We start from the raw sequence: 25,552 nt of genomic DNA on the forward strand, positions 1-25,552 counted from the left end.
GGGACCATGTGGGACGCCTTCTATGTCTGGCCATCGATGGTTTATTACATTCGTTGATGGGTTTAGTCGTTGCACTTGAGTGTATCTTATGAAGCATAAAAATGAAGCCTTTACTTGCTTCCAATCGTTTTATAATATAATATCTACACAATACTCAGCCATAGTCAAGATTTTCCGCTAAGACAATGGCACAAAATACATGTCACTGGAATTCCAAAACTTTATTTTATCTCTTGGCATCATACATCAAACGTCATGCGTAAATACTCTTGCCCAGAATGGAACAGCTGAACGAAAGAATAGACATTTATTGGAAGTGGCTCAGTGCTTGATGTTTTCAATGAATGTTCCAAAGTTTTTGTGGAATGAGGCGGTACTCACAACTGCCTATCTCATTAATCGTATGCCTCTCCGAGTGCTAGGGTTCAAAACACCCATTCAATTCTTGCAAGTTAACAATTTCTTTGTTGTGCCCCCGAAAGTATTTGGTTCTGTATGTTTTGTACGGGATCATCGACCCTCTGTGAGTAAGCATGACCATCAAGTCATCAAATGTATATTTGTTGGATATTCACCCATGCAAAAAGGATACAAATGTTGGTCGCCTTCAGAATGGAAAATGTATGTGAGCATGGATGTGACTTTTGAGAAAATGAACCATTTTATGGGAATTCTCCAAGCGACAGCAACACTACAATCGGGGAGCCACCACCAGCATCAAAAGATCAACCTCAAAGGATATATCAGAGTTTCCAATGTGATCCTCAAGCTGCCCCGAGTGGCAACCAGGGGGAGCAATGTTTGGAAGAAACTCATGATGGAATTGGATACAAGCACGATATAGCAAAATTTGTGTCCTACGAAGCCCTCACACCATCCCATAGAAGTTTTATTGCAGCTCTATCCTCTATAAGGGTTCCCCATAACTGGAAAATAGCATGGGAAGAGCCGAAGTGGAAAAAGCAATGCTTAAGGAAATGAATGCTCTTGATAAAAAAAACATGGGATCTTACTACACTACCAGAAGTGAAGAACTTAGTGGGTTGTAAGTGGGTATTCACTAAAAAGCAAACTCCAGAATGAACTGGAGATCGATACAAGGCGCGATTGGTGGCAAAAGGATATGCTCAAACTTATCGTTTAGATTATGATGAAAGATTTGCATCTGTTTCAAAGATTGACTCTATATGGACTCTTATCTCATGAGCGGCAAATAAAGGATGGTTCCTATCTCAGCCTGATGTTACGAATGCATTCCTACACGGGGACCTCCATGAAGAAGTGTATATGGACATTCCCCTGGGATTTGATACATCACAAAAAAGAGGCAAAGTATGTCGTCTAAAGAGATCTTTGTATGGCTTGAAGCAGTCTCCAAGGGCATGCTTTGATCGCTTCCACAAAGTTGTTGTAGGAATAGGATATCAACAAAGTAGTGTTGATCACACTCTTTTCTTTCAAATACACATGGGTAAAACTACTATCCTCATTGTATATGTTGATGATATTATTATTACGGGTGATGATGAAGGATCAATCATAGATTTGAAAAGTAACCTTGCACAAATCTTCTAAGTTAAAGACCATGGCCAACTGACATATTTTCTTGGAAGAAGTGTCACAGACACAAGAAGGTATCTTTCTCACTCAACATAAATATACACTAGATCTCCTTACAGAAACTGGGATGTTAGGGTGTAAGCCAATTGATGCTCCTATAGAACAGAATCATCAGCTGGTACTTAACGAGGGAGAGAAGGCTGATAAATTATACTAACAAGGCTTGGTGAGATGGTTAATATATTTGTCACACACACGCCCTGATATTAATTATGCTGTGAATGTGGTTAGTCAGTATATGCATGACCCAAGATCACGCCACTTAAATGCTGTAATGCGGATACTAAGGTGTCTGAAGGGTAATCCAAGTCGTGGAGTGCTTTACTGGAAGGACAAGGAATTGAAAGTGGAATGTTACACAGATGCTGGTTGGGCAGGAAACAAAGACGACCGGAGGGAATCCAGTTTAGGATACATTGTATTTGTCGAAGGGAATCCAGTTTCATGGCGAAGCAAGAAACAAAGTGTTGTTGCTAGATCTACAGCTGAAGCTAAACATAGATCAATGGCCCTACGTGTGTGTAAAATGTTATGGCTATAGACACTTCTGTTAGAACTAGATCTACTCAGTCCTGCTCCACTTGTCTTATATTGTGATGAGATAGCTGCTATCAACATTGCAAATAATCCTGTGCAACATGATCGTACCACCCATATAGAGACTGATCGTCACTTAATAAAGGAAAAGTAAGACATTGGTATTATATACTTGACACATGTTGGCACAACTAATCAAGTTGCAGACATCTTAACAAAGGGTGTGAACTCTCAGCATTTGCTTCCTTGTGTACTAAAATGAAGTTGCGTAACATCTTCACCCACAATGGAACTCTATGATTTCTTGATGACTCATGATGTTGCTACCTTTCAGTCTATTTTCTGCTTATCTTTTTAGTCAGGTTGGATGTTAGTTAACATCTCAGCCTGAAGGGGGAGTGTTGTCAACTCGGTCAATGTGGATCCCACGTAGTTGGAAAACCCTACTTATGTACCCGCGAGAACATTTTGTGATTTTATTATGGAAAACTCCCCCCGCCTCCCTTTCTCCTAGTCTCCCTCATGCTTCCTGGTTCTTTCTTCTTCATTCATTCTCTCCAGGACTTCTAGTCGATATCTTCTTCTTATTCTTCCCACATTCCTCTCCATCCTACTTCTCCTATCTCTTCCTCTCCTCTCAACAACCCTCTTTGGGCTCCTGAGTCTTCCCGGTACTTAATGATAAAACCTTCTTCACCATTTTCTTGATGTTACTAGAAAAGATACTATTAACAACCAACGAGGATAAAACTGTATGTATCCTCCTCTGTTGTTAATACCATTTAAACGTAGAACGCTTCCAGTACTTTTTTATCTTAGAATTCAAGTTTCAATGGTATTGATATTGCCTTGTTTGCTTCCAGGAGTTGAAGGAGTGCGTGCTCCGCAAGTTACAAGTTCTCTCCTAATATGCAGCGTTATAAGCACGAGATTTGATGGGATTTGCACAAGCACCAGGAACTGCTAAACTAAATGCAGGTGTAGCGGATTTAGATCTCGAGAATGCCGAGGTTTCTTTATTCGTCGTTGCTTTAGCCTCAAGACATGCAAGTAGAAGAAATCTATGCTGGTTCCTATGATCAACGTTCTTATATTCTGGAGTAGAGTTAAGATGCGTTTAAATAAGCTCCAGCTTGCACTATATGCAGCTTTGAGCTGTTCTACTTACGTGTTTGTGTATGTTCTTTATTTTTTAACCTACGGCGACTTTATCTTGCACTGTCATATTTATCTTTTTGCAAGTTTTTCTGCGTGTTCAGCCATCATGCAAGTCAAAGAATATCATTTTCATTTTCATGCAAGAAATCTATGCTGGTTCTTATGAGTAATGTTCTTCTGTGCTGGAGTAGAGTTTAGATGCATTTAAGTAAGCTCCAGCTTGCACTGTATGCAGCTTTGAGCCGGTCTACTTACTTGTTTGTGTATGTTCTTTATTTTTTAACCTACGACGACTTTATCTTGCACAGTCATACTTATCTTTTTGCAAGTTTTTCTGTCTTTTCAACCATCATGCAAGTCAAAGAATATCATTTTCATTTCCACTCCTGTAAGACCAAGCCTCCTTGGATATGGATTTCGGTCTCATTAGTTTGAAGTTTACAGACACAGAAATTTATTAAAATGGAGTTTGGAGTATTGATTTATCATAAAAACAACACTCATTGAACAATCTAGTGAGACATTTTAGGGATTTGAACTGAATTTCCAACCCATGATGGCAATTGTGAAGTACGATACTTTTGCTTGCATTCCATTTGAGGTGCATTTATTTCCTTGTCAATAAATGTAATGAATTGAATTGCTCGTCAACTTGACCCAAGTAACCCAAATAGTCAATAGTTATCTTGGGCCAATCGTGTTTATTTAGGACTTTGTTCTAAAAAACTTCAGGGTTTCATAGGGTTTAGGATATATATTAACATCTTTGAATCTCATAAGAATTGATAAAACATGCTCAATTCTTCTTATTATATACCCAAGAAACTTATCGTATTAATTCAGTATGGATGATTCTTTAATTCTTTTACAAAGGACATCTGCTGGTCCTTATCCATTTCTCATCTTATAAGCGTTGCCTAATTAACATATAGACAGGATTAAATAGCCAAATTGGTGTGTCAATCAGTAAAAGAGTTTAAGACCGTTCGATGGTGTTGATGCAAACAACAAGACATAACTTGGTTCAGAGAATAGAAATTGTAAAATATTTGGTCTTGTACTCGAGCTATATCCAAAAAATGATATATTATTCTGTTAAGTTACTGTTTTGAGCCTAGCACTTGGTATACATGATGATGTTCGATGATGTAGATGTAAACAAGAAGACATAAGTTGGTGTAGGGAATATAAATTGTAAAATACTCGAGCTATATCCGAATGATGATATACTATTCTGTTAAGTTACTGTTTTCAGCCTAGCACTTGGTATATATGATGATGTTGATACAAACAAGAAGACATAAGCTGGTGCAGGGTATTCAAATTGTAAAATATGTGGTCTTGTACTCGAGCTATATCCGAATGATATACTATTCTATTAAGTTACTGTTTTTAACCTAGCTTGGTATAGATGATGATCTTGATGCAAACAATAAGACATAAGTTGGTGCAGAGAATAGAAATTGTAAAATATTTAGTCTTGCACTCTAGCCATATCCGAATAATGATATATTATTCTGTTAAGTTACTGTTTTCAGCCTACTACTTGGTACATATGAGGAAGTAGTTATTTTCATTGTCTTTATTATTTAGAAGTAACTTTTTATGAAAACTTATAAAAAGACAACTGATGGGAAATGTTCATTTACATGTCTCTTTCCTAAGTAATGCAGACGGTGACAGTAGACTTTCTTGGGATTTATAACCGGCCAGCTGTGGTCATGTCACAATTATGCAGGAGAACTGGCTGCTTCACGTCAACGACTCACAATTGTACCCATCTCAATGTGTTGTACTTAGGGAATAAATTTGCCTCCATCCAAAACAAAAGGTCAAGGGCATGGATTCATACCTACATTGAGAGGTTATGAAATGACATCCAGATGTAAAAATAAAAACAAAGTTCCTATTCAACAAGTTTCTATTATGGAAAGGTGTCTATACATACGGCTTGAATAAGAACTAACCAACCTTTCCTCTAAGATAAAGTTTTCTTCCCTGTAACAACTGCATATCTTAAAAACAAAGTTCCCATTCAAAGGACTCATTTTTCAATCATGATAATAGATAACTCATGGATGAAAATGAGTACTTTAAATTGATTGCTTGAAAACATGAAATCATTTATGAGTCTAAGAAAAAAAAAAAAAAAAAAACAGGGAGCATAGAGTGACAGCCTGAATAGATATTAATAATTTTGTTAAAAAAAAGATCATCCATAAAATAAATGAACTGAATACTTTTCCTTCCTTCAGCATTTTCACCACGCATGCCACAATATTATATACACTTGATATTATCATTTCTAATAACTTTACAGATTTTGAACTAATTCTTTTATAATGATGATTATAAATGAATAATGCTTTTATAATAATGTCATTAGTGTTCTAAATTGGCACTATTTTCCACCATACTCCTCAAAATAGTTATATGTTTTGTCATACTAATTGCATATGATTCATAAATTACGTTATTAATTATTTAAATATAGTAAGTCACTTGCTGAACAATTTTTTGAAAATTTTAGCATCCATGAATTTATTCATGTGCATTCATTACTAAATGCATTTAAGCATAAAAACCAAAATTTATAAAAAACATATAAAAATATTAAAGGTGAAATGGTAGCCAAGAATTTTCAATCACAAATAAAATTATTTATCTTTTTATTTCGTAGTCCTAAAGGTTTTGTGTTCGTTTTCACTTCTCTGAAAAATAAAAACCATGCTTTATTTGAAACTTATGTAATCTTTTAGGCGAAACTTTCTCTAACTTGTATATTTTGTCCTCGTTTCCTTTAACCTCAAATCCATGAGACAGAGAGCGAGAGAGAGAGAGAGCGAATGAGAGAGACAGGGAGAGAGACAAAGAGAGAAAACAGAAAGCGAGAGATAGAAAAAATATACAAACAGAGTAGAGAGATAAACATAGAGAGAGAGCGAGAGAGGCAGGGAGAGAGATATATAGAGAGAGTGATAGAAACAGAGAGAGAGTCAGAGAGAGAAAAGCAGAGAGAGCGATAAAGACAGAGATAGCGATAAAGACAGGGAGAGAGACAGAGAAAGAAGTAGTGAGAGAGAGAGAGAGAAAGATAGAAAGAGAGAGATTGTTTAAACGCATAAAGTTAGTTCTCCTCTCTGCGGAGAAGAGACCATCAAAAGACCATATAAGCTCTTCCCGTGTAAACCTCAATATATTTTTTATCAATAATATTCAATAGAGTAAAAAGAATTGGAAGAGTACAAAGAGAATCACAATGCCTTCGAATTCCTGCCCGGCTCCTCCTTCCCTGAAATTATCATCGACATCTACACTGGGACTTTCATTCACTTACTAATTTTTATTTGTTCTTTAGCCCTTCGTCGCTAGAGTTGCACTCGTGATGTAGACTCAGCCACTTCAGGTTCATTTTCTCCAATTCCCTTCGTACAAGAATTTGCATCAGACACAGCAGGGACACTCATTGGTAACTAGCAATTGCCTTCCCCAGTTTGATCTCTCCGAGCACAAATAATTAGCAATGGCTCACAGTTGGCATTCTCTTTGTGTATTTTTCTTCAGATTCTCCCTCTCCTTTTTCGTGTGGCAACCCATGTGCCCCCCACAAGCCCATCACTCTATTGAAACTCTTGGCGCAAAATCTGTTAGTCTCTGAGTACAGCCGGTGTTCTTTGTCGTCTAATTTATCACTATTTATACCGCAAATGAAGGGCGTGTATCTCGGTAGAAAAACACTTGGTTTGTGCTCTGATATTCTCTCTTGGCCTTTGGATTGTGCGTAATTAACGGCTATCGTAGGACTTAACGCCTCCTCGCGGATTCCAACAACCAATTCAGAAATGGTATATTTGATAAATGGAAATATTTGGCATTAGGATAGGTGCATGGATGGAATAAGCATGTGTGACGGAGAGCGATCAAGAGAGAGAGCGAGCGAGAGAGGTGAAAAGTTTTGATCTGCCTCAAGAGATTCGAGAAGAAGAAGAAACAGAAGAGTGAGGATAGGAGAGGATAAGAAGGACACGGGATACACTTAAAATCGTTGTATTCCCATGAAATGTTTTCTACAAAGTTGGTGATTTTATACTATAAAGTAGTAACGTGTATTTTCTGTTATAATCGTAGCCGTTATAATTGTTATAACGGCTACTCTAGATCTAATCTTACCCATTCATTTTAAGTCTGTTATTTAAATTTTCTGTTATAATCGTAGCCATTATAATTGATATAATGGCTACTCCATATCTAATTCTGACCGTTGGTTCCTGTCTATGTATAACTCTACATACATTTATTCCTATCTATGTTTGACTATATCTATGTTTCATCTTCTCTATGTTTGAACCTATATGTCATCCTAACGCTCTAATCTCTAAAGAGTATAGTTGTATAACTAGTTTATTACTACTCTAATCTTGTTCAATATCCCTATCATGCGGCTTCCATCTTGCAAGTTTCGACTCCTCTTTAAACTCCGGTCAAGTGCATCAGTCGATCCCAGACATTGAGCTTGAGCCGCAAAGGGAGAAATCGTCCTCTTGGAAGAGGTTTCGTCAAGGAGTCAGCAAGTTGAGCTTCTCCGTTGATAAACTTGACAGAAATGCTCTTGGAAGAGACCTGCTCAGGAACAAAATAAAAATCTATCTCTATATGTTTAGTTCGAGCATACAAAGTTGGATTGGCTGCAAGATACGTTGCCCCAATATTGTCACACCAGAGAATCGGGGCATGATTCTGTCCACTATTCATCTCTTTAAGGAGAGATTGAATCCAAAGGATTTCTGAAGCACAGCTAGCAAGAGCCTTGTACTCAGCTTTGGTACTGGATCTGGCAAGAGTTGGTTGCTTTTTAGAACTCCAGGAGATGAGATTTTTACCTTTATACACAAGAAATGCGCTTGTGGACCGGCGATCAATTTTGTCACCAGCCCAGTCCACATCACTAAATGCATTCAAAGTGAAACATGAATCACTGGATATGAACAGTCCTTTCAGGATTGTACCTTTCAAGTATCTTAACAAAGGCTTAGGAAATTTCCAATCACTAGAAGTTGGAGAATGCATCTTTTGAAAAGCACGATTCACAGCAAAAGCAATGTCAGGTCTAGTTAATGTTAGATATTGAAGTGCTCCTACAATCTGTCAATAAACAGTGCCATCAACTAATGAATCATATGAGTATGTTGATGCAGAATAAAGATAAGGGGTGGATGCAGGTTTGCAATTTTCCATATTAGATTTCTCAAGAAGAGAAACGATGTAATTTGATTGAGTTAGAAAATTACCAAAATGATGTTTAATAAACTCAAATCCTAAAAACTAATGTGCAGGTCGAAGATCTTTTATAGCAAAATGTGAAAATAAAAGTCGATTAATATTAGAAATGCTAACTTCATTCGGACCCATAATAAGAATATCATCAGCATACATTAAAATAAAAAGAGGTTCTGGTTTCAATTTAGATGAAAGTTATCTGTCTTGGATCCTGCAAAACCAAGACTATGCAATTTAGATGAAAGTTTTGTAAACTAGGCACGTGGTGCTTGTTTTAGACCATACAAAGATTTTTTTTTAAACGGCATACCTGATTAAGGAATTGTTTGTCTCTCAAGCCAGCTGGTTGTTCCTTAAATATGTTTTCATGTAAATCTCCATGAAGAAATGCATTCGACACAACAAGTTGATGTATAGACCATTTATTGCTAACTGCTAAAGAATGCATTAAACGAATTGTAGTATGTTTAATACCGGGGCTAAAGGTTTCAATGAAGTCAAACCTTTCTTGCTGATTGTAGCCTTTTGTAACCAATCTTGCTTTGTATTTATCTATGCCACCAGTGGATTTATATTTTAATTTCTAAACCCACTTGCAACCAATTATATGAAGATTGGGATCTCATGGAACAAAATCCCAAGTATTATTTTGAATGAGAGCATTGTACTCACATGCCATGGCCTGCATCCAATTTGTATTTTTGGAGGCAATGGTAAAGGAAGTTGGCTCATAAATAATATTTTTGGAAACATTCAACCAATGCGGAATCGGATATCGAATCGAACAAGAAAATGATTTTTTAAGCGGATTAGAATATGATTGTGAATCAGTGTTTGTTTCTTGTTGATAAATGTCTCGAATAGGATTGATTTTTTATCTAACATTAGGATCAAGATTTTGATCAAACGTAGACATAATTTCAGGAAATTTGGTGATAACATCAGGATAATATTGAGAATCATTTTTGACTAGAGATAAGGACAGGTCAGTTGGTTCAGAACAACCATAACCATGAATATGATCGGAATTGGAATGTGAATCAGGGGTAACCGTGATATCATCCTGAATAGAATTTAAAGTAAAAAATGAGGGAACATCTGAGATTTTGTTGGAATAAGGAGATGGCCTCAAAATTCCTGTTGTGGAATTTTGTTGATTGAAAGGAAAAGAATTCTCATAAAACAAAACATGTCGCGAAGTATAAAGTTCACCTGTTTGGAGAGAAAAACACATATAACCTACATGCATTGAGCTATATCCCACGAAGACGCATGTTTCTGATCTTTCCTCAGGTTTGTTGTTCATATAAGGTCTCAAATAAGGATAACAGAGACATCCAAAGGTTCTCAAAAAATTTCAGTCAGGTTTACTTTTAAAAATAACTTCATATGGAGATTTATTTTTTAGAGCTGGCGTAATCATTCTATTACTAAGAAACACATATGTAACAACCGCTTCGTCCTATAAATATTAAGGCATATGAGCTTGTTTTAAAAGTGCAAGAGAAGTTTCCATGATATGACGATGCTTTCTTTCTGCTGTACCATTCTGTTCAGGAGTATAAGGACAGGTAACTCGATGAATAATTCCATGTTGTTCGAGGAACGAATTAAATGATTGGATTAACCTCCCCAATCTGACAGTAGATATTTAAATTTACAGTTAAACTTATTTTCAACTCTATTAGAAAACTCCTTAAATGTTCATAGTAAGTCACTTTTCTTTTTAGGGGGACTAGTGTGGCCCGCTCGTAATGCTCGCTTGGAGTGGACCCAGAGGAATAAAAAATGATTGGTTTCGACAATGTCAGCCGTAAAATGATGTACTAAGGAATGTTTAAATGCTCGAATTTCGTAGAGATAATTCTTGAACTTAGAAGATCACATAGTGCGACATGCAAATTGCACCTACCAAGTGCGACAACGGAGGGAATCCCTCATTATTCAGAATTTCTTACATATGATAAGGGTTCTTCAACCATTGAAAGGAATGAATTCAGCAGCAGAGCAGCTTCCAAAGAACTCTGTTGCAATTCTGCAAGAACAGAGGAACACCCAAAATCAGGAAAACCAACAGATTTCCCTTGCGTAGAAGCATGTTTGACAGGAAAGGGAACAACGAACAAATGGCGATCAATATGGAACGAAATGATAAAAAAATGCATCGTTGTGCACGGCAAAATAACCGCAACGCCATATTTGCGCCATTGTTCTCAACTCATCCCAATTACTCTTTGAACTATCATCTCAAAGAATCATCAAATGGGACAGGGGCATCACCTGGAATTAAGAAGAAGGGAAAGAAACGGGACGAACCAAATGCGATGCGCTGAATAGAGGAGCCATATTTGCGCCATAGATCTCTACTCATTGCCATAGATCTCTGCTCGCCATATTTGCACCATAGAGTTAAGATCGCAATTGCGCCATAGATCTCTACTCGTCTCAAAGAATCATCAAACGGGCCACTGGCAGCACATAAAATTAAGGGAAAGGGAATCAGAAGGGGACGAACCAGATGCGATGCGCTGGATTGAGGAGCTAGGACAAAGAAGAGGCAGGGAGGAGCAATCGCCGGCGGGTCGATGAAGACCTAAGATCGTAGTTTTGAGGACCCCTACCTCGGCACCAGATCAGTTCTGAAAGAAGTCCGCTGCAATTCTGCAAGAAACAGATCGATGAAGATCAGAAGAACACCCGAAATCAGGGAAAACTGACAGATTTCCCTTGCGTAGAGGTATGTTAGGGAGGAAAGAAAGCAACAAACAGATGGCCATTCGTAGAGATCAAAATGATAGAAAAACGCGCCGTTGTGCACAGAAAAGAAAACCCCAACGCCATATTTGCGCCATAGATCCCTACTCATCCCAAGTATGCTTTCAAGAGTCATCTCAAAGAAGCATCATATGGGTCACGGGCAACACATAGAATTAAGAATTGCAGGGAAAGAAATGGGACGAACCAGACGCATGTGCTGAATAGAGGAGCAAGGAGGAAGAAGACGCAGGGAGGAGAAATCGCCGGCGCATGCTGAGTACCCCTACCTCTGCACCATAGCATTTGCCATATAACTCCGCTGCAATTCTGCAAGAGATAGATCGAGGACAAACATAAGTACTCCCAAGATGGGGAAAACCATGTTGAGTAATTTATGTAATATTTATCACCCTGTGGGTTTGCTTGGTTCGTTGGTTGTAGGTGAAGGAGGTGCGAATAAATGGACGAGCCCTCCTCTGTACGATGTTATTTTTTCTTGAAGATATTGGTCGAAATGATGTATATCTTTGTGACGTTGATGGCAATCACTTCCTGTAAGATAAATTTAAGTTGTGTTGAGTTTGGGATATCATGGCAATAAGAGGTGGAGAGCGAGTTAGGGACTGTACCTGAGAGTGGAATTGAGAATGGAGATTCTCATTGGAAAATCTCTATGTAAACGACATTAGTCACGTGCGAGCGGTTTGCGCCGCCATCGCAGTACACGATTCCTGCTGGACCGATTCGTGTTCTTGAGAGGGCAACATAGAGCTGGCCATGAGTGAATAGCGGATTCGGTAGATACAACCCCACTGTGTCAAGAGTCTGTCCCTGGGATTTATTAATTGTCATTGCAAATGCAAGTCGAATTGGGAATTGAAGGCGCTTGAATCGGAATGGAAGCCTTGACTGAGACGGGTAGAGCGCAATCCGTGGTAGGAGATGGACTTCACCGTAGAATTTACCTTGACTGAGGATACTGACTTGCACCATTGTTGTAAAAAAGCAAACCACTCGCAGCCTAGTCCCATTGCACAGGCCTTGTAATGTCTTCAAGTTTCGGATAACGATTACGATGCACCCGATCTTGAGACGAAGTTTGTAGAGCGGCATTGTTGCATCGTCAATTGTGTTTAGAAACTCTGTTGGATACAGTGATTCGTTATTGACTTCGCCAGGGGGGATTTCATCGAAGCTTAAGTACTCCATTGCCTCGCCTGGGAAGACATCGAGCACCATGTTGTTGACTGCAACCACATCTTCGTTCAGGGGGGTTAAAATTTTTTTTGATAGCAATTGACTGTCGGCATCTTCAAAGTAACCATAAACTTGGGTAATGATATCGGAGAGAGAGGAGACGCGGCGGATGTCATTTGGGAGATAGACATCTGGGCCAACCCGTCCTTCTCCAACAGCAAGTAAGAACTCGCTCCATGCTCGGTGGTCTGGCGAAACGCGAACATTTGTTTTGAGCCAAAAAACGGAGCAATGGCGCCACACATCACTGCGGTTGAGGGCTGAGTTGACGATCATTGCGCGTGAGCCTTTATGTATGACTGGAAGCATTTGCCTGAAGTCGCCTCCCATCATAACAACTTTGCCGCCGAAAGGAACGTTTTCCAGATATGGGTCGGCTGTCTTAATCAAATCACGAATACTTCTATCAAGCGTCTCATAAACATGGCGGTGCATCATTGGAGCTTCCTCAACTATTATAATACTTGCTGACAGAATTTGGTGGCCAATCATTGAATCAGGCGAGAATCCACATGTTGAGACGTGAGTTACCAGGATAGGAATCTTGAATGTAGAGTACAACGTTCGCCCTCCTTCTAGGAGGAGCGCCGCGATACCACTTGTTGCAAGCGTCATTGCTGAGAGGCGAGAGGCCTTTATCTTTGCAAGAATAGCGGCATAGAGAAACGTCTTACCAGATCCACCAGGCCCATCAACAAAGAAGACATTCCCCTCAGCACGTTTCGGCGATGCAACGGCTTTGAATACAGCGTCGTAAAGTTGTCTTTGTTCTTCATTTAGCATGCCTTGTAGGTGTTCTGCACTAAGGACTGCATTCTCGTTGGTGTTTCCATGACTTGGCCTATTTATGTCATCTATTGGTTGAACTTGGATGCCTTGGGGTAATCCTGGGAATGCTGCGAGCGAAGATCCGTTGTGGTGGAGGATTGTCTCGATTGCGATCATTACTCTTTGTTGTATCTGGTCTGCGTCTTCTGACGGCCTGTTTAAATGAATGTCCTCTGACATTGGTTCGAGGTATTTTCTGAGAAGCATAAGTGGATTGGAGATTTCACAATAAAGCAACATCATCGCATAGAGGCCACAAACTTGACGGGGAGAAGCGACACCTGATGCCATTGCGAGATCATTGTCAAACTCAGCATTAGAGTGGAGTAGGCCGCGAGTAGCTGCAGCTTGCTGATATGTGTCGTAAACAATACCAGCCATGGTGCGTAAATCTGCGTAACATGTAGCTCCTGGTACATGATGAAGCATCAATCGGAGGTAGCATCGACCACTGTCGCGAGGGCACACAAAGTGCACCCTTCCAATGCATTGTTGTCATTGACGTCGTGTCCACCGTCGGGCAGAATCGTTCCACGTGTAATACGAAGGGAAGTCGCAATACAACATTTGCTTGGCTAGATTATCTTGCGTATGCTCACGGTTGTAAAGCATCCACTCTGTGAGGGGCGTGCGCTCAGACCTATCTATGACTTCAGTAATTGTTTCTCCTTCTGCGTACACCACTGTTTGCATATTCTCGTCGTGAACTTGTAAGGCAAAAACAGTTGGATACATTTTTTGCATACTGAATTTGCAGATTCGCCAGAATGCCTCTGATGCAGATACGTATCGTGCGTGTAGATATTGTTGGGCTTCATCTTGTGGATTATTCTGAGGATTATTGCCAATGCCGAAGTCTGTAATAGCGGAAGTTGGAGAAACTCTTGCTTGGATGCGATCGTGTTCACGATGGCCATAGCGTCCTGGTACAACCCTTGCATGTAGCGTGGGCCGCCTGTAAAAGAAGGTGGGAGAATGATCATCCTCCCCGCTGGCATAGCAACATTATCTGTGGCAACTTGATCAACCAACCCTCGATAGAGACTCAAACGCAACGTTGACTGGTTGCATCGAATCCAATGTAATCGTGATTCTTCAACTTTTGCGTAAACATCCACAAGATATTCTTGAAAAAGCCTGCCAGAAAGATGAAGCACTGTTGAAGAGTCACGAACCATGAAGTGGTAGGCATAGAATTGATTCATTGTCACATGGGCGCTTTCCTTTAGCTGTAGGCTCCACCCTGGACTACCGTAGGGAAATAGCAACACAAAGTGGAGCAGATCATAATATCCGTTCAGCTGATTAACGAATTGCAGGCCTCCACCACGCTTGCGAAGAACAATGCTGCGCCTTCCGTCTCCTTCATGTCCATCGCCAGTCATAAGAACAGCAATTTCAGAGGCGTTGGGTTGATCATAACATCTGTCCGGGATGGAAGGCTCTCCAATCCGTAGCTCGAATTCTTGGGTGGATGCGGTGAGCAGTGCTTGTTTGTCGTTTGCTTGGAATTGAGTAACAAATGGGTTGGCCACATGTAGACAGTGCTGGATCTTTTCAAGGATGCTGCGATGTAAATCAGGGAAGATTGAGCATCGTCGTTCTATTTGATAGTCTGTGTCATAGATGTAGATTTGAGCAAAAGAGGGAGCATGACCAATAGGGGGCAACAAAGCATTTGAAATCTGATGGTAGACAGCACCTTGGATTCGATAAGTGTACACACCGGCACAATTGTCGGCCAGGGTACGGTCAAAATTTGCACCGCTCGATGTGAAACTGAAAGCTGAATTATAAGCTCGAATGAAATTGCGGTTGTGTTTTGACTCATTTGTCGTGCCCTGAAGCAGCTCGAGAAGCAATGATGGCGGGCTGGGGAATGTTGGCAATGTGAATTTACCATCCCTGCAACATAAGTGGAACACAGGGTTCTGCTGACTTGTACCAGGTTTGCGTTCTTGTATCCAAAACTTTGCGTCGCACGAAGCACATGATGCATTCATGACTCCGAGGAAATGTGGTTGAACATCTTTCACATTACGGGTAGCGGCGAGTAGTGTATTCACATTTGTTGATCTTGTTGATCGAAGATATGCAATTCTTTCGGCCCGACGGTTGCCACTAGTAACGGTTGACATTGTGAACCTACTAAAAGTTTTGAAGATTAGGCAGAGGGGAAGATAATTAAATGGAGTACAGGAAAGGGTGTAGAGACATAATAGAACCGGGGAGGAGCGCAAAAGTAGTAATTTGTTTTTCCCGTTGACAATTAATTACCCAGTGAGATGAATCTCATTTTCTCCACATTTCCTAAAGAAAAGAGTTGGCAAATGTGCGCCGAACATTTATTCGGGTGGGGGGAAACATCATAAGCCGTTGGTACAGTTCCAGAAGAAAGACAGATTCGGAAATCAATAAGTCTGACATATATTCGAAATCTCGTAATGTAGATTAAAAATTCAGCAGGGTAGTGAAATTTGCATTTATGAAAACTTACCAGGCCTTTAAAAATAGTTTTATTCATCGAGCAAATGTAGTCCATTAAAGAGGATAGTACGTAGTCCCAATTACTGGCCTGGTTAATTGCAAATGCGGAAGATTCTACACCATGTCCAGCGAAGTACCTATTTCGAATTGAAAGCATAAAAGTAGGCAAAAGAGGCAATAGATGTGAAAGACTCAGCCAATCAGAAAATTTATAGTTGGAATTCCAAAGCAAAAAGGCCCAAAAGCAAAAGTACTTTCTTGCACAATTGAGTACGCCAACAAAATGTAAGATAAAATTAATGTATTCATATTAAAAAATAAGCAGGGCAGTGTAATTTGCATTGAAATCTTACCAGGCCTTTTTAAATAGGTGTATTCATCGAGCAAGTGTAGCCCATTAAAAAGGATAATATGTAGTCCCAATTACTGGCCTGGTTAATTGCAAATGCGGAAGATTCTACACCATGTCCAGCGAAGTACCTATTTCGAATTGAAAGCATAAAAGTAGGCAAAAGAGGCAATAGATGTGAAAGACTTAGCCAATCAGAAAATTTATAGTTGGAATTCCAAAGCAAAAAGGCCCAAAAGCAAAAGTACTTTCTTGCACGATTGAGTACGCCAACAAAATGTAAGATAAAATTAATGTATTCATATTAAAAAATAAGCAGGGCAGTGTAATTTGCATTGAAATCTTACCGGGCCTTTTTCAATAGTTGTATTCATCGAGCAAATGTAGCCCATTAAAGAGGATAATACGTAGACCCAATTACTGGCCTAGTTAATTGCAAACGCGGAAGATTGTACACAATGTCCACCGGAGTACCTGTTTGAAATTCAACGCATAAATGTGGGTATTATTCTGGATGCGCCATTTCGCCTATCTGGCACGGCCGCATGGATGCCAACATGATGATGATTTTCATTTAGTTAATTTGAAGAAAGTAACTAAAAGGAATTATGAAATGAATGTCCATGTGAGACTTCAAATTAAAGCAGTTGTCTAGAAATGATAATCTGAAATTCTAACTTAGGCGATGAAATCATGATTTGAAAATTGAAATGTACTCACGGCCATCTAGAGTAATCTTGCAATAAACTTGCAGCAGTTTATCCATGATAACGACGATTGATTCTAAAATCAGAAAAAAATGAGGAATAATCAAAATAATTGACAGAGATAGGAGGTATGATAGCTGTTTCTCGGTTTCCTGATTTCTTTGGAGAGAATATATGACGTAGAAGAATGAAGACTTAAGAGAGTCGGAAGATTTACCACGGCGAGGCGATCAAGGGAGTGAGCGAGCGATTCTTGGATGATTGGAGGGCTCCTCTGAGCACGGAGGCTACGGCGTTTGCCTGGCCATTGGGGGTTTCTCTGGCGATGATGGCTTCTGCCGGCCAATCCGCAGGCGCTTCCTCTGCCATTGTACATGGATGTGAAGAGAAAACTATTGTTTTGCATGGCAGAGTAATTAGATTTTCATTGGGGTACCAATTCGTCGGTGGGAGGAGAGGATTGCGATATCAGATTGCCATAAAACATTGTAAGCACATGGGTAATATTCTGTATGTGCCATTTCGCCTAAATGGCACGGCCGCATGGATGCCAGCACGATGATGATTTTCATTAGATTAATTTAAAGAAATTAACTAAAGGGAATTATGAAATGAATGTCCGCGTGAGACTTCAAATTAAAGCAATTGTCTATAATTGATAATCTGAAATACTAAATTAGGCGATGAATTCCTGACTTGAAAATTGAAATGTACTCACGGACATCTAGAGGAATGTTGCAATAACCTTGCAGCAGTTTATCCATGATAACGGCGATTGATTCTAAAATTGGAATCAAAATAATTGACAGAGATAGGCGATGTAATAGCTATTTCTCAGATTCCTGAGTTCCTCGGAGAGAATACATCAAGTAGAAGAATGAAGACTGAAGAAAATTGGAAGATTTACCACCGGCGATGCGATCGAGGGACTGAGCGAGCGATTCTTGGCCGTCGGATACAGCTTTTGCCTTGTTGTCGTAGGATTGGAGGGCTCCTCCGAGCACGGAGGCTATGGCTTTTGCATGGCTATTGGGGGTTCCTCTGCCATTGTACATCTATAAAACTCAGTCCCTAGATAATTGCCGACGGATTGAAAACATACGAACAGAGATAATTTGACTGAATGAAAACTCAATGGAGACAATTTGACTGAGACAAACGCTCCAATAGAGACTCCGATTGTGTTCAGCGGTTGACAAAGGAGGAACATCGCACAAAATATCTTGCAGATCTAGCGATAACCGGAAAACTGAGATCAATCGATACCTGCCTACAGATTGGAAACAGACGAACGTAGAGAATACAACGGAATATAGTCAATTTAACTGAGAGAAAACGCTCTAATGGAGACTCCAATTGCATTTGTCATTTACACTAAAATCAACGCGAATAAAAATCTCTGGCATATCGATTTTTAGTCGCAGAAATTTGAAGTCTCTATGAGATCAATCGATACCTACCTACCGATTGAAAACAGACGAACAGAGACAATTTGACGGATTGAAAGAACACTGATCGCAAAAGATCGAGAAAAGAAGGAGATAGGCGGCAGAAGAAAATCGCAAAAATAGAAATAAGAACACTGATCTTCTTGTTTTACTTTTTTGAATTTGTTCAATTTTTTTTCCTGCTTGATCGGTTGTGTTTCGTGGAAGTTCATGTGGAGTGTGCGCGGATTTCCAGGCGGAGACGGATTCGGAGCAGAGCGGACAGAGAGAAGATGTAGACAATATCAAGGAGTCGGGGCAGATTCCATCGGCGATGCCCTCTGATACGTTGAAAGAAACGGCTGAGTCCGCTGCGGTGCGGGATAATCGGCCCAACGGGGATGGGGATGAGCATACCACCGGGGATGGGGATGAGCATATAAGAACACAATACGGTTAGAAATAAGAACACTATTCTCAACCAAAAATTACCAAAAGTTTGAGAAAAGAAGGAGATAGGCGGCAGAAGAAAATCGCAAAAATTACCTAGACTCGAGAGAAGAGGCTGTCATGCGAGAGATGGGAGAGATGGGAGCTCGATCGAGAAATGCTGTTTTTCATTCTGAGGAGAAGTTCGATCCGAGAAGAAGAGGCTGGGAGCGGGAGAACAGGAGATTTGGAGATTTGGGGAGCGAGAGAAACGAATCGAAAACCCAAAGCGTATTGGTTTTTTCTCTCTCTTCTCTCTCCCTTTCTTTCTTCTCTCTCCAACTCTTCTCAGCCAATCAGAGGCCAGAAGGGCACACTAATTTGCTTTATAGTTATAGAGATAGAGATAAAGCCATGTGTATTTACTAAAATCATCTACAAAAACAACGTAATAAGAGTAGCCAGATTTTGACACGACAGGTGAGGATCTCCACAAATCAGAATGTATTACTTCTAAAAATTGAGTGGATGTATGAAAAGTGGGACTAAGAGGCAACTTATGTGATTTAGCTAAATTGCAAGACTCACATCTAAACTTTCGGTTCAGTCAAGAAACAGGTAATCCAAACTTATTTATGGTACAAACTAAAATTCGAAGTTGAGGATGCCCAAGTCTGGCATGCCAGATGTCTGATGACGTATTTTCCCAAGAAAAGTAGCTTTTGGAGTTTTGGGACAGTCTAGATAGTAAAGCCCATATTTAACTCTCCCCTTGAGCAGTACTTGATGAGTTGCTTTGTCCTTCACAAGGCAATAGAATTCATGAAATTCAATAAAAACATTGTTATCTCAAGTAAATTTGTGTACTGAGAGCAAACTCTTGGAAATTTCTGGAACATGTAGAATATTTTTTAAGTAAAGTATTCGATTTGAAGTACTAATTTTAGAGGAACCAACAGATAAAATTCTGAAACCTGTTCCATTACCTATATGGAGTTGGTCATTCTGTTGATAGGGAGTTGGCTGCACCGATGCATTTCCATTTGCAGTGACATGGTGTGTTGCACCACTATAGGATTCTTTGTAGGCTTGATGCTCGGAGGTGGTGGCAATGTAGGCTTGTCTCTGAGGATTTTGAGGCATGGAGCTTTGAAATTCTGGACACTCCCTAGCCTGGTGCCCAAATTGTGTACAGATCTGGCATCGAGGTTGAAACCTCTGATTCCTGGTCTCATTGTAACTTTTTGAATTGTATCCTTGCTGACTTCTTTTTGTCTACAGATTGGTAGCCATTGGAGGAAAAGAGTTGTTTTCCTCTTCTTGTTCAAAACTTAGAAATGCCTCATGAGCCTTCAGGTAAGTAACAATTTTATCGAATTTCAGATGTCTAAGATTTGCATTAACAACAAACTGGGTATAAGCTGATCCTAAACCTCTTAGAAAAGTGTATGTAGCAAACGATTCTGAACTAGATAACCCATTTGTTCAAGAGACTCTATAACAGTCTTAAAATCCTGAATATATTCTTCAATTGACCGTGAACCTTTTTTCATGTTGTGTAGTTGATGTTGAAGCTCTATCATTCTCACTTGATTCCAACCAGCAAACGTATTCTCCAGCTTTTCCCAAGCTTCTCGTGAAGATCTTGCTTTGTTGGTGAAAGGTAGCACAGACTCAGAAATGGTTTGGTGGAGAAATCCAAAGACCTGTTGGGATTCTCAATTATGTTCCGATCTGCATTTGCAATCAAAATTGGAGGTGAAACACCTTCAATAAACTTCATTACATCAAACCCGTGCAACATTGGGATGATGGATCCCTTCCACATCCTATAGTTATCGCTGCTCAGTTTTGCATGGATTGTAAATCCGGGAGGAATGGCAACTGGGACTTGCCCTGTAGTTGCGGCACTGATTTTGGCGGTGGATCCAACAGGCGTGACAGTGGTAGAATTCTCCCGTGCCATCTTGATCCCCGATTCACGCTCTGATACCATGAAAAGTTTCGATCTCACCTCAAGAGATTTGAGAAGAAGAAGAAACAGAAGAGTGAATAGTGGAGAGGAGAAGAAGAAGGACACTGGATACATTAAGATCTTTGTATTCCCATTAAATGTTTTCTACAAAGTTGGTGATTTTATACTATAAAGTAGTAACGTATATTTTCTGTTATAAGCGTAGCCCTTATAATTGTTATAACGGTTACTCTAGATCTAATCTTACCCATTCATTTTAAGTCCATTATTTAAAGTTTCTGTTATAATCATAGCCGTTATAATTGATATAACACCTACTCTAGATCTAATCCTGACCATCGGTTCCTGTTTACGTTTAACTCTATCTACATTTATTCCTATCTAGGTTTGACTATATCTATGTTTAATCCTCTCTATGTTTGAACCTATATGCCATCCTAATGCTCTAATATCTAATGAGTGTAATTATATAACCAACTTATTACTAGTCTAATCTCGCAATTCTTCGACTCCTCTTTAAAACGGAGAGAGAGAGAGAGAGAGAGAGAGAGATGGAGATAACGAGCGAGAGAAGTGGAGATAAGGAGAGAGAGAGAGTGCAAGAGAGATATAGATAGATAAAGAGCGAGAAAGAGAGAAATAAATATAGATAAGGAGGGAGATAGAGATAAAGACAGAGAGAGAGAGAGAGAAATATAGATAGATAAAGAGAGCGAGAGATCGAGAGAAAGAGAGAGGGCGAGAGAAATATAGAAAGATAAAGAGAGCGAGAGAGATGGATATATTCATGTATATATGTATATATGTGTGTGTGTGAGAGAGAATTTCATATACAGATAGAGAGAAATAAAGGCAAAGAAACAGAATGTGGACAGTTTACTTGTCCGGGGGAATGAATTTACATATACAAAAGCTCCTTATTGTGCTGCTTCAATCTCTCCAATTTTGAAGAGACACCCATCCTTATGTGTGCTGGCATCAACTTCCTAGAGTTTATCAAAAGGTAGGCAAATATTACAGTGACCGGTCCCGAAGCACAGGGGCAAAATAACCGTTGTATATCTGAAATATTAACTCAGGCGCGGAAATCATGACTTCAAACGTGCACTCAAGTTTTCCATGTAATTCAATTATGTTCAAATGGTCTAATAGTGATGACGGCGATGAATTCTCAGATGGCAAAAAAATAAGGAACTGTTCCAAATAGGCACTAATTCAACTGTTCTAGAAATTTCAATTTTTTTCCTGTCGTTGAAAATACACTCCATTTAGAACAAGGATTTATGAAATGCAATGTCAGCATGAGACTGCAAAGTAAAGCCCGAGACAGACCTCAGGGATGACCCGAGTGATGATTTTGCCTTCACTTCTTCTTGGCATTATTGTCGAAAGAATTCTCCAAATGACTTTCTCTTTCTCCTTCCTCTATCTCCTTTCTCCAAACATCCTTCGTAGATGGAAATCCTAAACCAATGCCTCTATAATTTTCTTGTGGTTTTTGGAACTCGTAGACCAATCCTGGTTCCCATCGCGTCCATTTCCCACAGGCTTCTGCGCGGAAAGTTCCAAATTCTAGATTAGAAGGAGGAGACTCCCTTCTGAGAAATCTTGAAGACAGTAACAAGAAGAATGAAGATAGGAAGGAGAAGGAGGTACGAGAGCACCAAGAAGTAGTTGGAGTCGTTGTATTTGTGGATAATAAAAATACATAATGGTTAGTTTCTATAGTATGAACTGATCTAATCTTGCCCATTATAATTGCTTATCTAGATTGAATCATTACTGCTAGATTTATCGTGTGTGTTTTTTAACCCTATCTGTCTATCTGGAATCCTATATTAAATCCTGGCTGTCTAATTCTCATAGCGTATATAGGGTACATGTCAGGTTTTTACTAGTCTATAGTTATAGTAGTTCTTATTAGTTGATGACATAGATGATGTGGCCATGGCTGCAAACTGAATTTTTCATTACCTTCTGCCTGGATCCGATCCAAGAAGAGTCAAAGATGAGGAATATAACAATATTAGAGACTGGGAAGCACATGAATAGAAACTCATTGGTGTCTAATGGTGTGTCTAGTTAGTGGAATGGGGAGCGACAAGCTGGGACTGGTTTGTCTGCTTCATTTTCCCCGACTATGTGAAATTTATTCAAAATGTATTTTTTATTTTTTTATTTTGTAATAGTTTTATTGAATGAAATGAAATTCTTTACACTGAATGTTTTATTATTATTCCTATAATATTTCATTTTCTTAGGCTAGTCTGGACAGCATTCTCCACCACATATCTTTACCATTGATCTAAGTGCCAATGGGTGGATCTCATGGACCAAATATCCATTTTCTTCTTCAGTTACAAGATTCTATAATTTCTGTCTGATCTTGAAAATATTTGTGTGACCAAAGATCTAGTCCCTTAGTGCACAGTACTCATAGGCAATGCTTAGCTACTTAATGAATGGTTCAACCTCTTCCTTGATATGGACGTAAATTCAGCTTGTATTGAACTATCATATTCTTAACTATTCCCTAATAATATAATAAAATAAATTATGTAAACTGTCATTTATCCATGCTTACAAAATTTATTGGGTCTTTTTACATTTTTTCGTATTTAAATTCATTTATTAGAAATTTCTCACAATAAAATGCACAGCGTAAATATATTTTAATAAAACTATATAATGTTTCCAAATAACTTTATACTTTACCATGCCTTAATTATGTTACACCACAATTATAATCGTATGTGTTTGAATTTTGGCAATCAAAACTATTTATTTGGAAATTGTTACTTTTTTATTAATAAGCCATCTAAATTTTGGTATTTTTCAAATGATCATATTCCCATTAACAAGAGGTAAGTTCCTTCAAATTGTTGACAAATGTTTTTCTCAGTACAATCATAGCAACCAATGAACTGGGTTGGTCAACCCCTTGTTGGGTGACTGTCCATTCCACTTCTCAAAAATGAAAATCATGGCAACCAATAAATATATTGTAAGCTATGGTAATACCTAATCAAATAAATAGATCCGGAGATAGAATGAGAGAGAGAACGAGAGACAGTGAGAGAAAGAGATAGAGACTAATAGAAGGAGAGACGGAGAGGGGTAGAGAGAGAAAGGGTGAAGCGACAGAGAGAGGGAAAGATGGAGAGAGTTGGAGAGGGAGTGAAAGAGAGAGAGAGATGGATAGAGAGAGGGTGAAGTAACAGAGAGAGGAAGAAAAAGAGATGGAAAGAGGGAGAGGGAGAGACAGGGGAAGAGGGAGTGAAGGAGAGAGGGAGAGAGCAGAAGAGGGAGTGAGGGAGAGAGGGAGAGAGGGAGAGAGGGAGAGAGGGAGAGAGGGAGAGAGAGATAGATAGGAGATGGAGATAGGGTGAGAGAGAGAGGGAGAGGGGGGGGGGAGAGAGGAGAGGGTGAGCGGATGAGAGATCGAGAGGAAAGAAAGAGAGGGAAAGAGGGAGAGAGGACAGATGGTAAGAGGAGAAAATGATTGAGGAAGAAAAGGAGAGAGAGGAGAGGGAGAAAGCTAGAGTTGGAGAGAGAGAGGAGATGGAGAAAGAGAGAGGGAGCAGATGGAGAGAGAGATGAGAAGGAAAGAGAATGAAAGAATAGGGAGAGAGAGAAAGCGAGAAGAAGAAAAGGAGATAAGTCCGAGAGATAGAGAGGCTGAGGAGTGAGAGGAGAGAAAGAGAGGGAAAGAGAGAGAGGAAGAGATAAGAGTGAGAAAGAGAGAGATGGAGAAGACAGCAGGATACACGGAGAGAGGAGAGGAAGAGAAGGAGAGTGGTAAAGAGAGGGAGGAGAGGAAGAGAGAGGAGAGGAAGAGAGAATGAAAGGAGAGGGAGAGGGGGAGAGTGGGAGAGAGGGAGAGAGAGAGTGGGTGAGAGAGAGAAGATGGAGAGATAGAGGAAGTAGATGGAGAGAGAGAGCGAGAGAGGAGGTAAAGAGCAAGAGAGGATAGGGAGACAGGGAGACAGGAAGAGAGATAAATAGAGAAGAAGATAAGGAGATATAGAGAAAGAGAGACGAGCGGGAGATAGGCTGAGGAGCGAGAGGAGAGAAAGATAGGGAAAGAGAGAGAGAGGGTGAAGGAGAGAATGATGGAAAGAGAGCAAGAGAGATGGAGAAAGGGAGAGGGGGAGAAGGAGATAATGATAGAGGGAGAGAGAGACAAAGAGAGAGAAAGAGAGAGAAAATAGGGATAAAGAGGAGAGGGAGACAAAAAGAGAGGAAGAGATAGAGGAGAGGGAGAAAAAGGAGATGGAGAGAAAGAGGAGAGAGCCATAGAGAGAGGGAGAGAGAGAAGAGGAATAAAGAGGAGAGGGAGACAAAGAAAGAGGGAGAGAGAGAAGAGGGAGACAAAGAGAGAGGGAGAGAGGGAGAGAGGGAGAGAAAGAGAAAGGAAGAGAAAGAGAGACAGAGGAGAGGAAAAAAGAGGAGAGGGTGAGAAAGAGAGAGGAAAAGAGAGAGAGAGAGAGAGAGAGAGAGGAGAGGGAAAAAGAGGAGAGGGAGAGAAAGAGAGAGGAAGAGAGAGAGAGGAGAGGGAAAAAGAGGAGAGGGAGAGAAAGAGAGAGGGAGAGAGAGAGAGGAGAGGGAAAAAGAGGAGAGGGAGAGAAAGAGAGAGGAAGAGAGAGAGAGAGGAGAGGGAAAAAGAGGAGAGGGAGAGAAAGAGAGAGGAAGAGAGAGAGAGGAGAGGTAAAAAGAGGAGAGGGCGAGAAGAGAGAGAGAGAGA

At 39.8% G+C, this 25,552-nt stretch overlaps 2 protein-coding genes across 2 annotated transcripts; both read right to left on the reverse strand.

Annotated features, from left to right (window-relative positions):
• Positions 1-12,006: 12,006 nt before the first annotated feature.
• Positions 12,007-13,965, reverse strand: LOC144710578 (uncharacterized). Its single transcript, XM_078584388.1, has one exon. The coding sequence runs from the start codon at positions 13,861-13,863 to the stop codon at positions 12,007-12,009; it is 1,857 nt and encodes a 618-aa protein (XP_078440514.1). The 5' UTR covers positions 13,864-13,965.
• A 66-nt stretch (positions 13,966-14,031) lies between these two features.
• Positions 14,032-15,658, reverse strand: LOC144710388 (uncharacterized). The gene has a single exon (XM_078584134.1). It carries the CDS (start codon positions 15,570-15,572, stop codon positions 14,079-14,081), a length of 1,494 nt encoding a protein of 497 aa, XP_078440260.1. The 5' UTR covers positions 15,573-15,658; the 3' UTR covers positions 14,032-14,078.
• Between the last annotated feature and the right edge of the window lie 9,894 nt (positions 15,659-25,552).

The sequence above is a fragment of the Wolffia australiana genome, chromosome 12, assembly GCF_029677425.1.
Source record: "Wolffia australiana isolate 7733 chromosome 12, ASM2967742v1".
NCBI lineage: Eukaryota > Viridiplantae > Streptophyta > Magnoliopsida > Alismatales > Araceae > Wolffia > Wolffia australiana.

Excerpts from the sequence above, each read along its gene's own strand:
- LOC144710578 (XM_078584388.1), bottom strand. The coding sequence starts at position 13,863 with ATGCTTCATCATGTACCAGGAGCTACATGTTACGCAGATTTACGCACC.
- LOC144710388 (XM_078584134.1), bottom strand. The coding sequence starts at position 15,572 with ATGTCAACCGTTACTAGTGGCAACCGTCGGGCCGAAAGAATTGCATAT.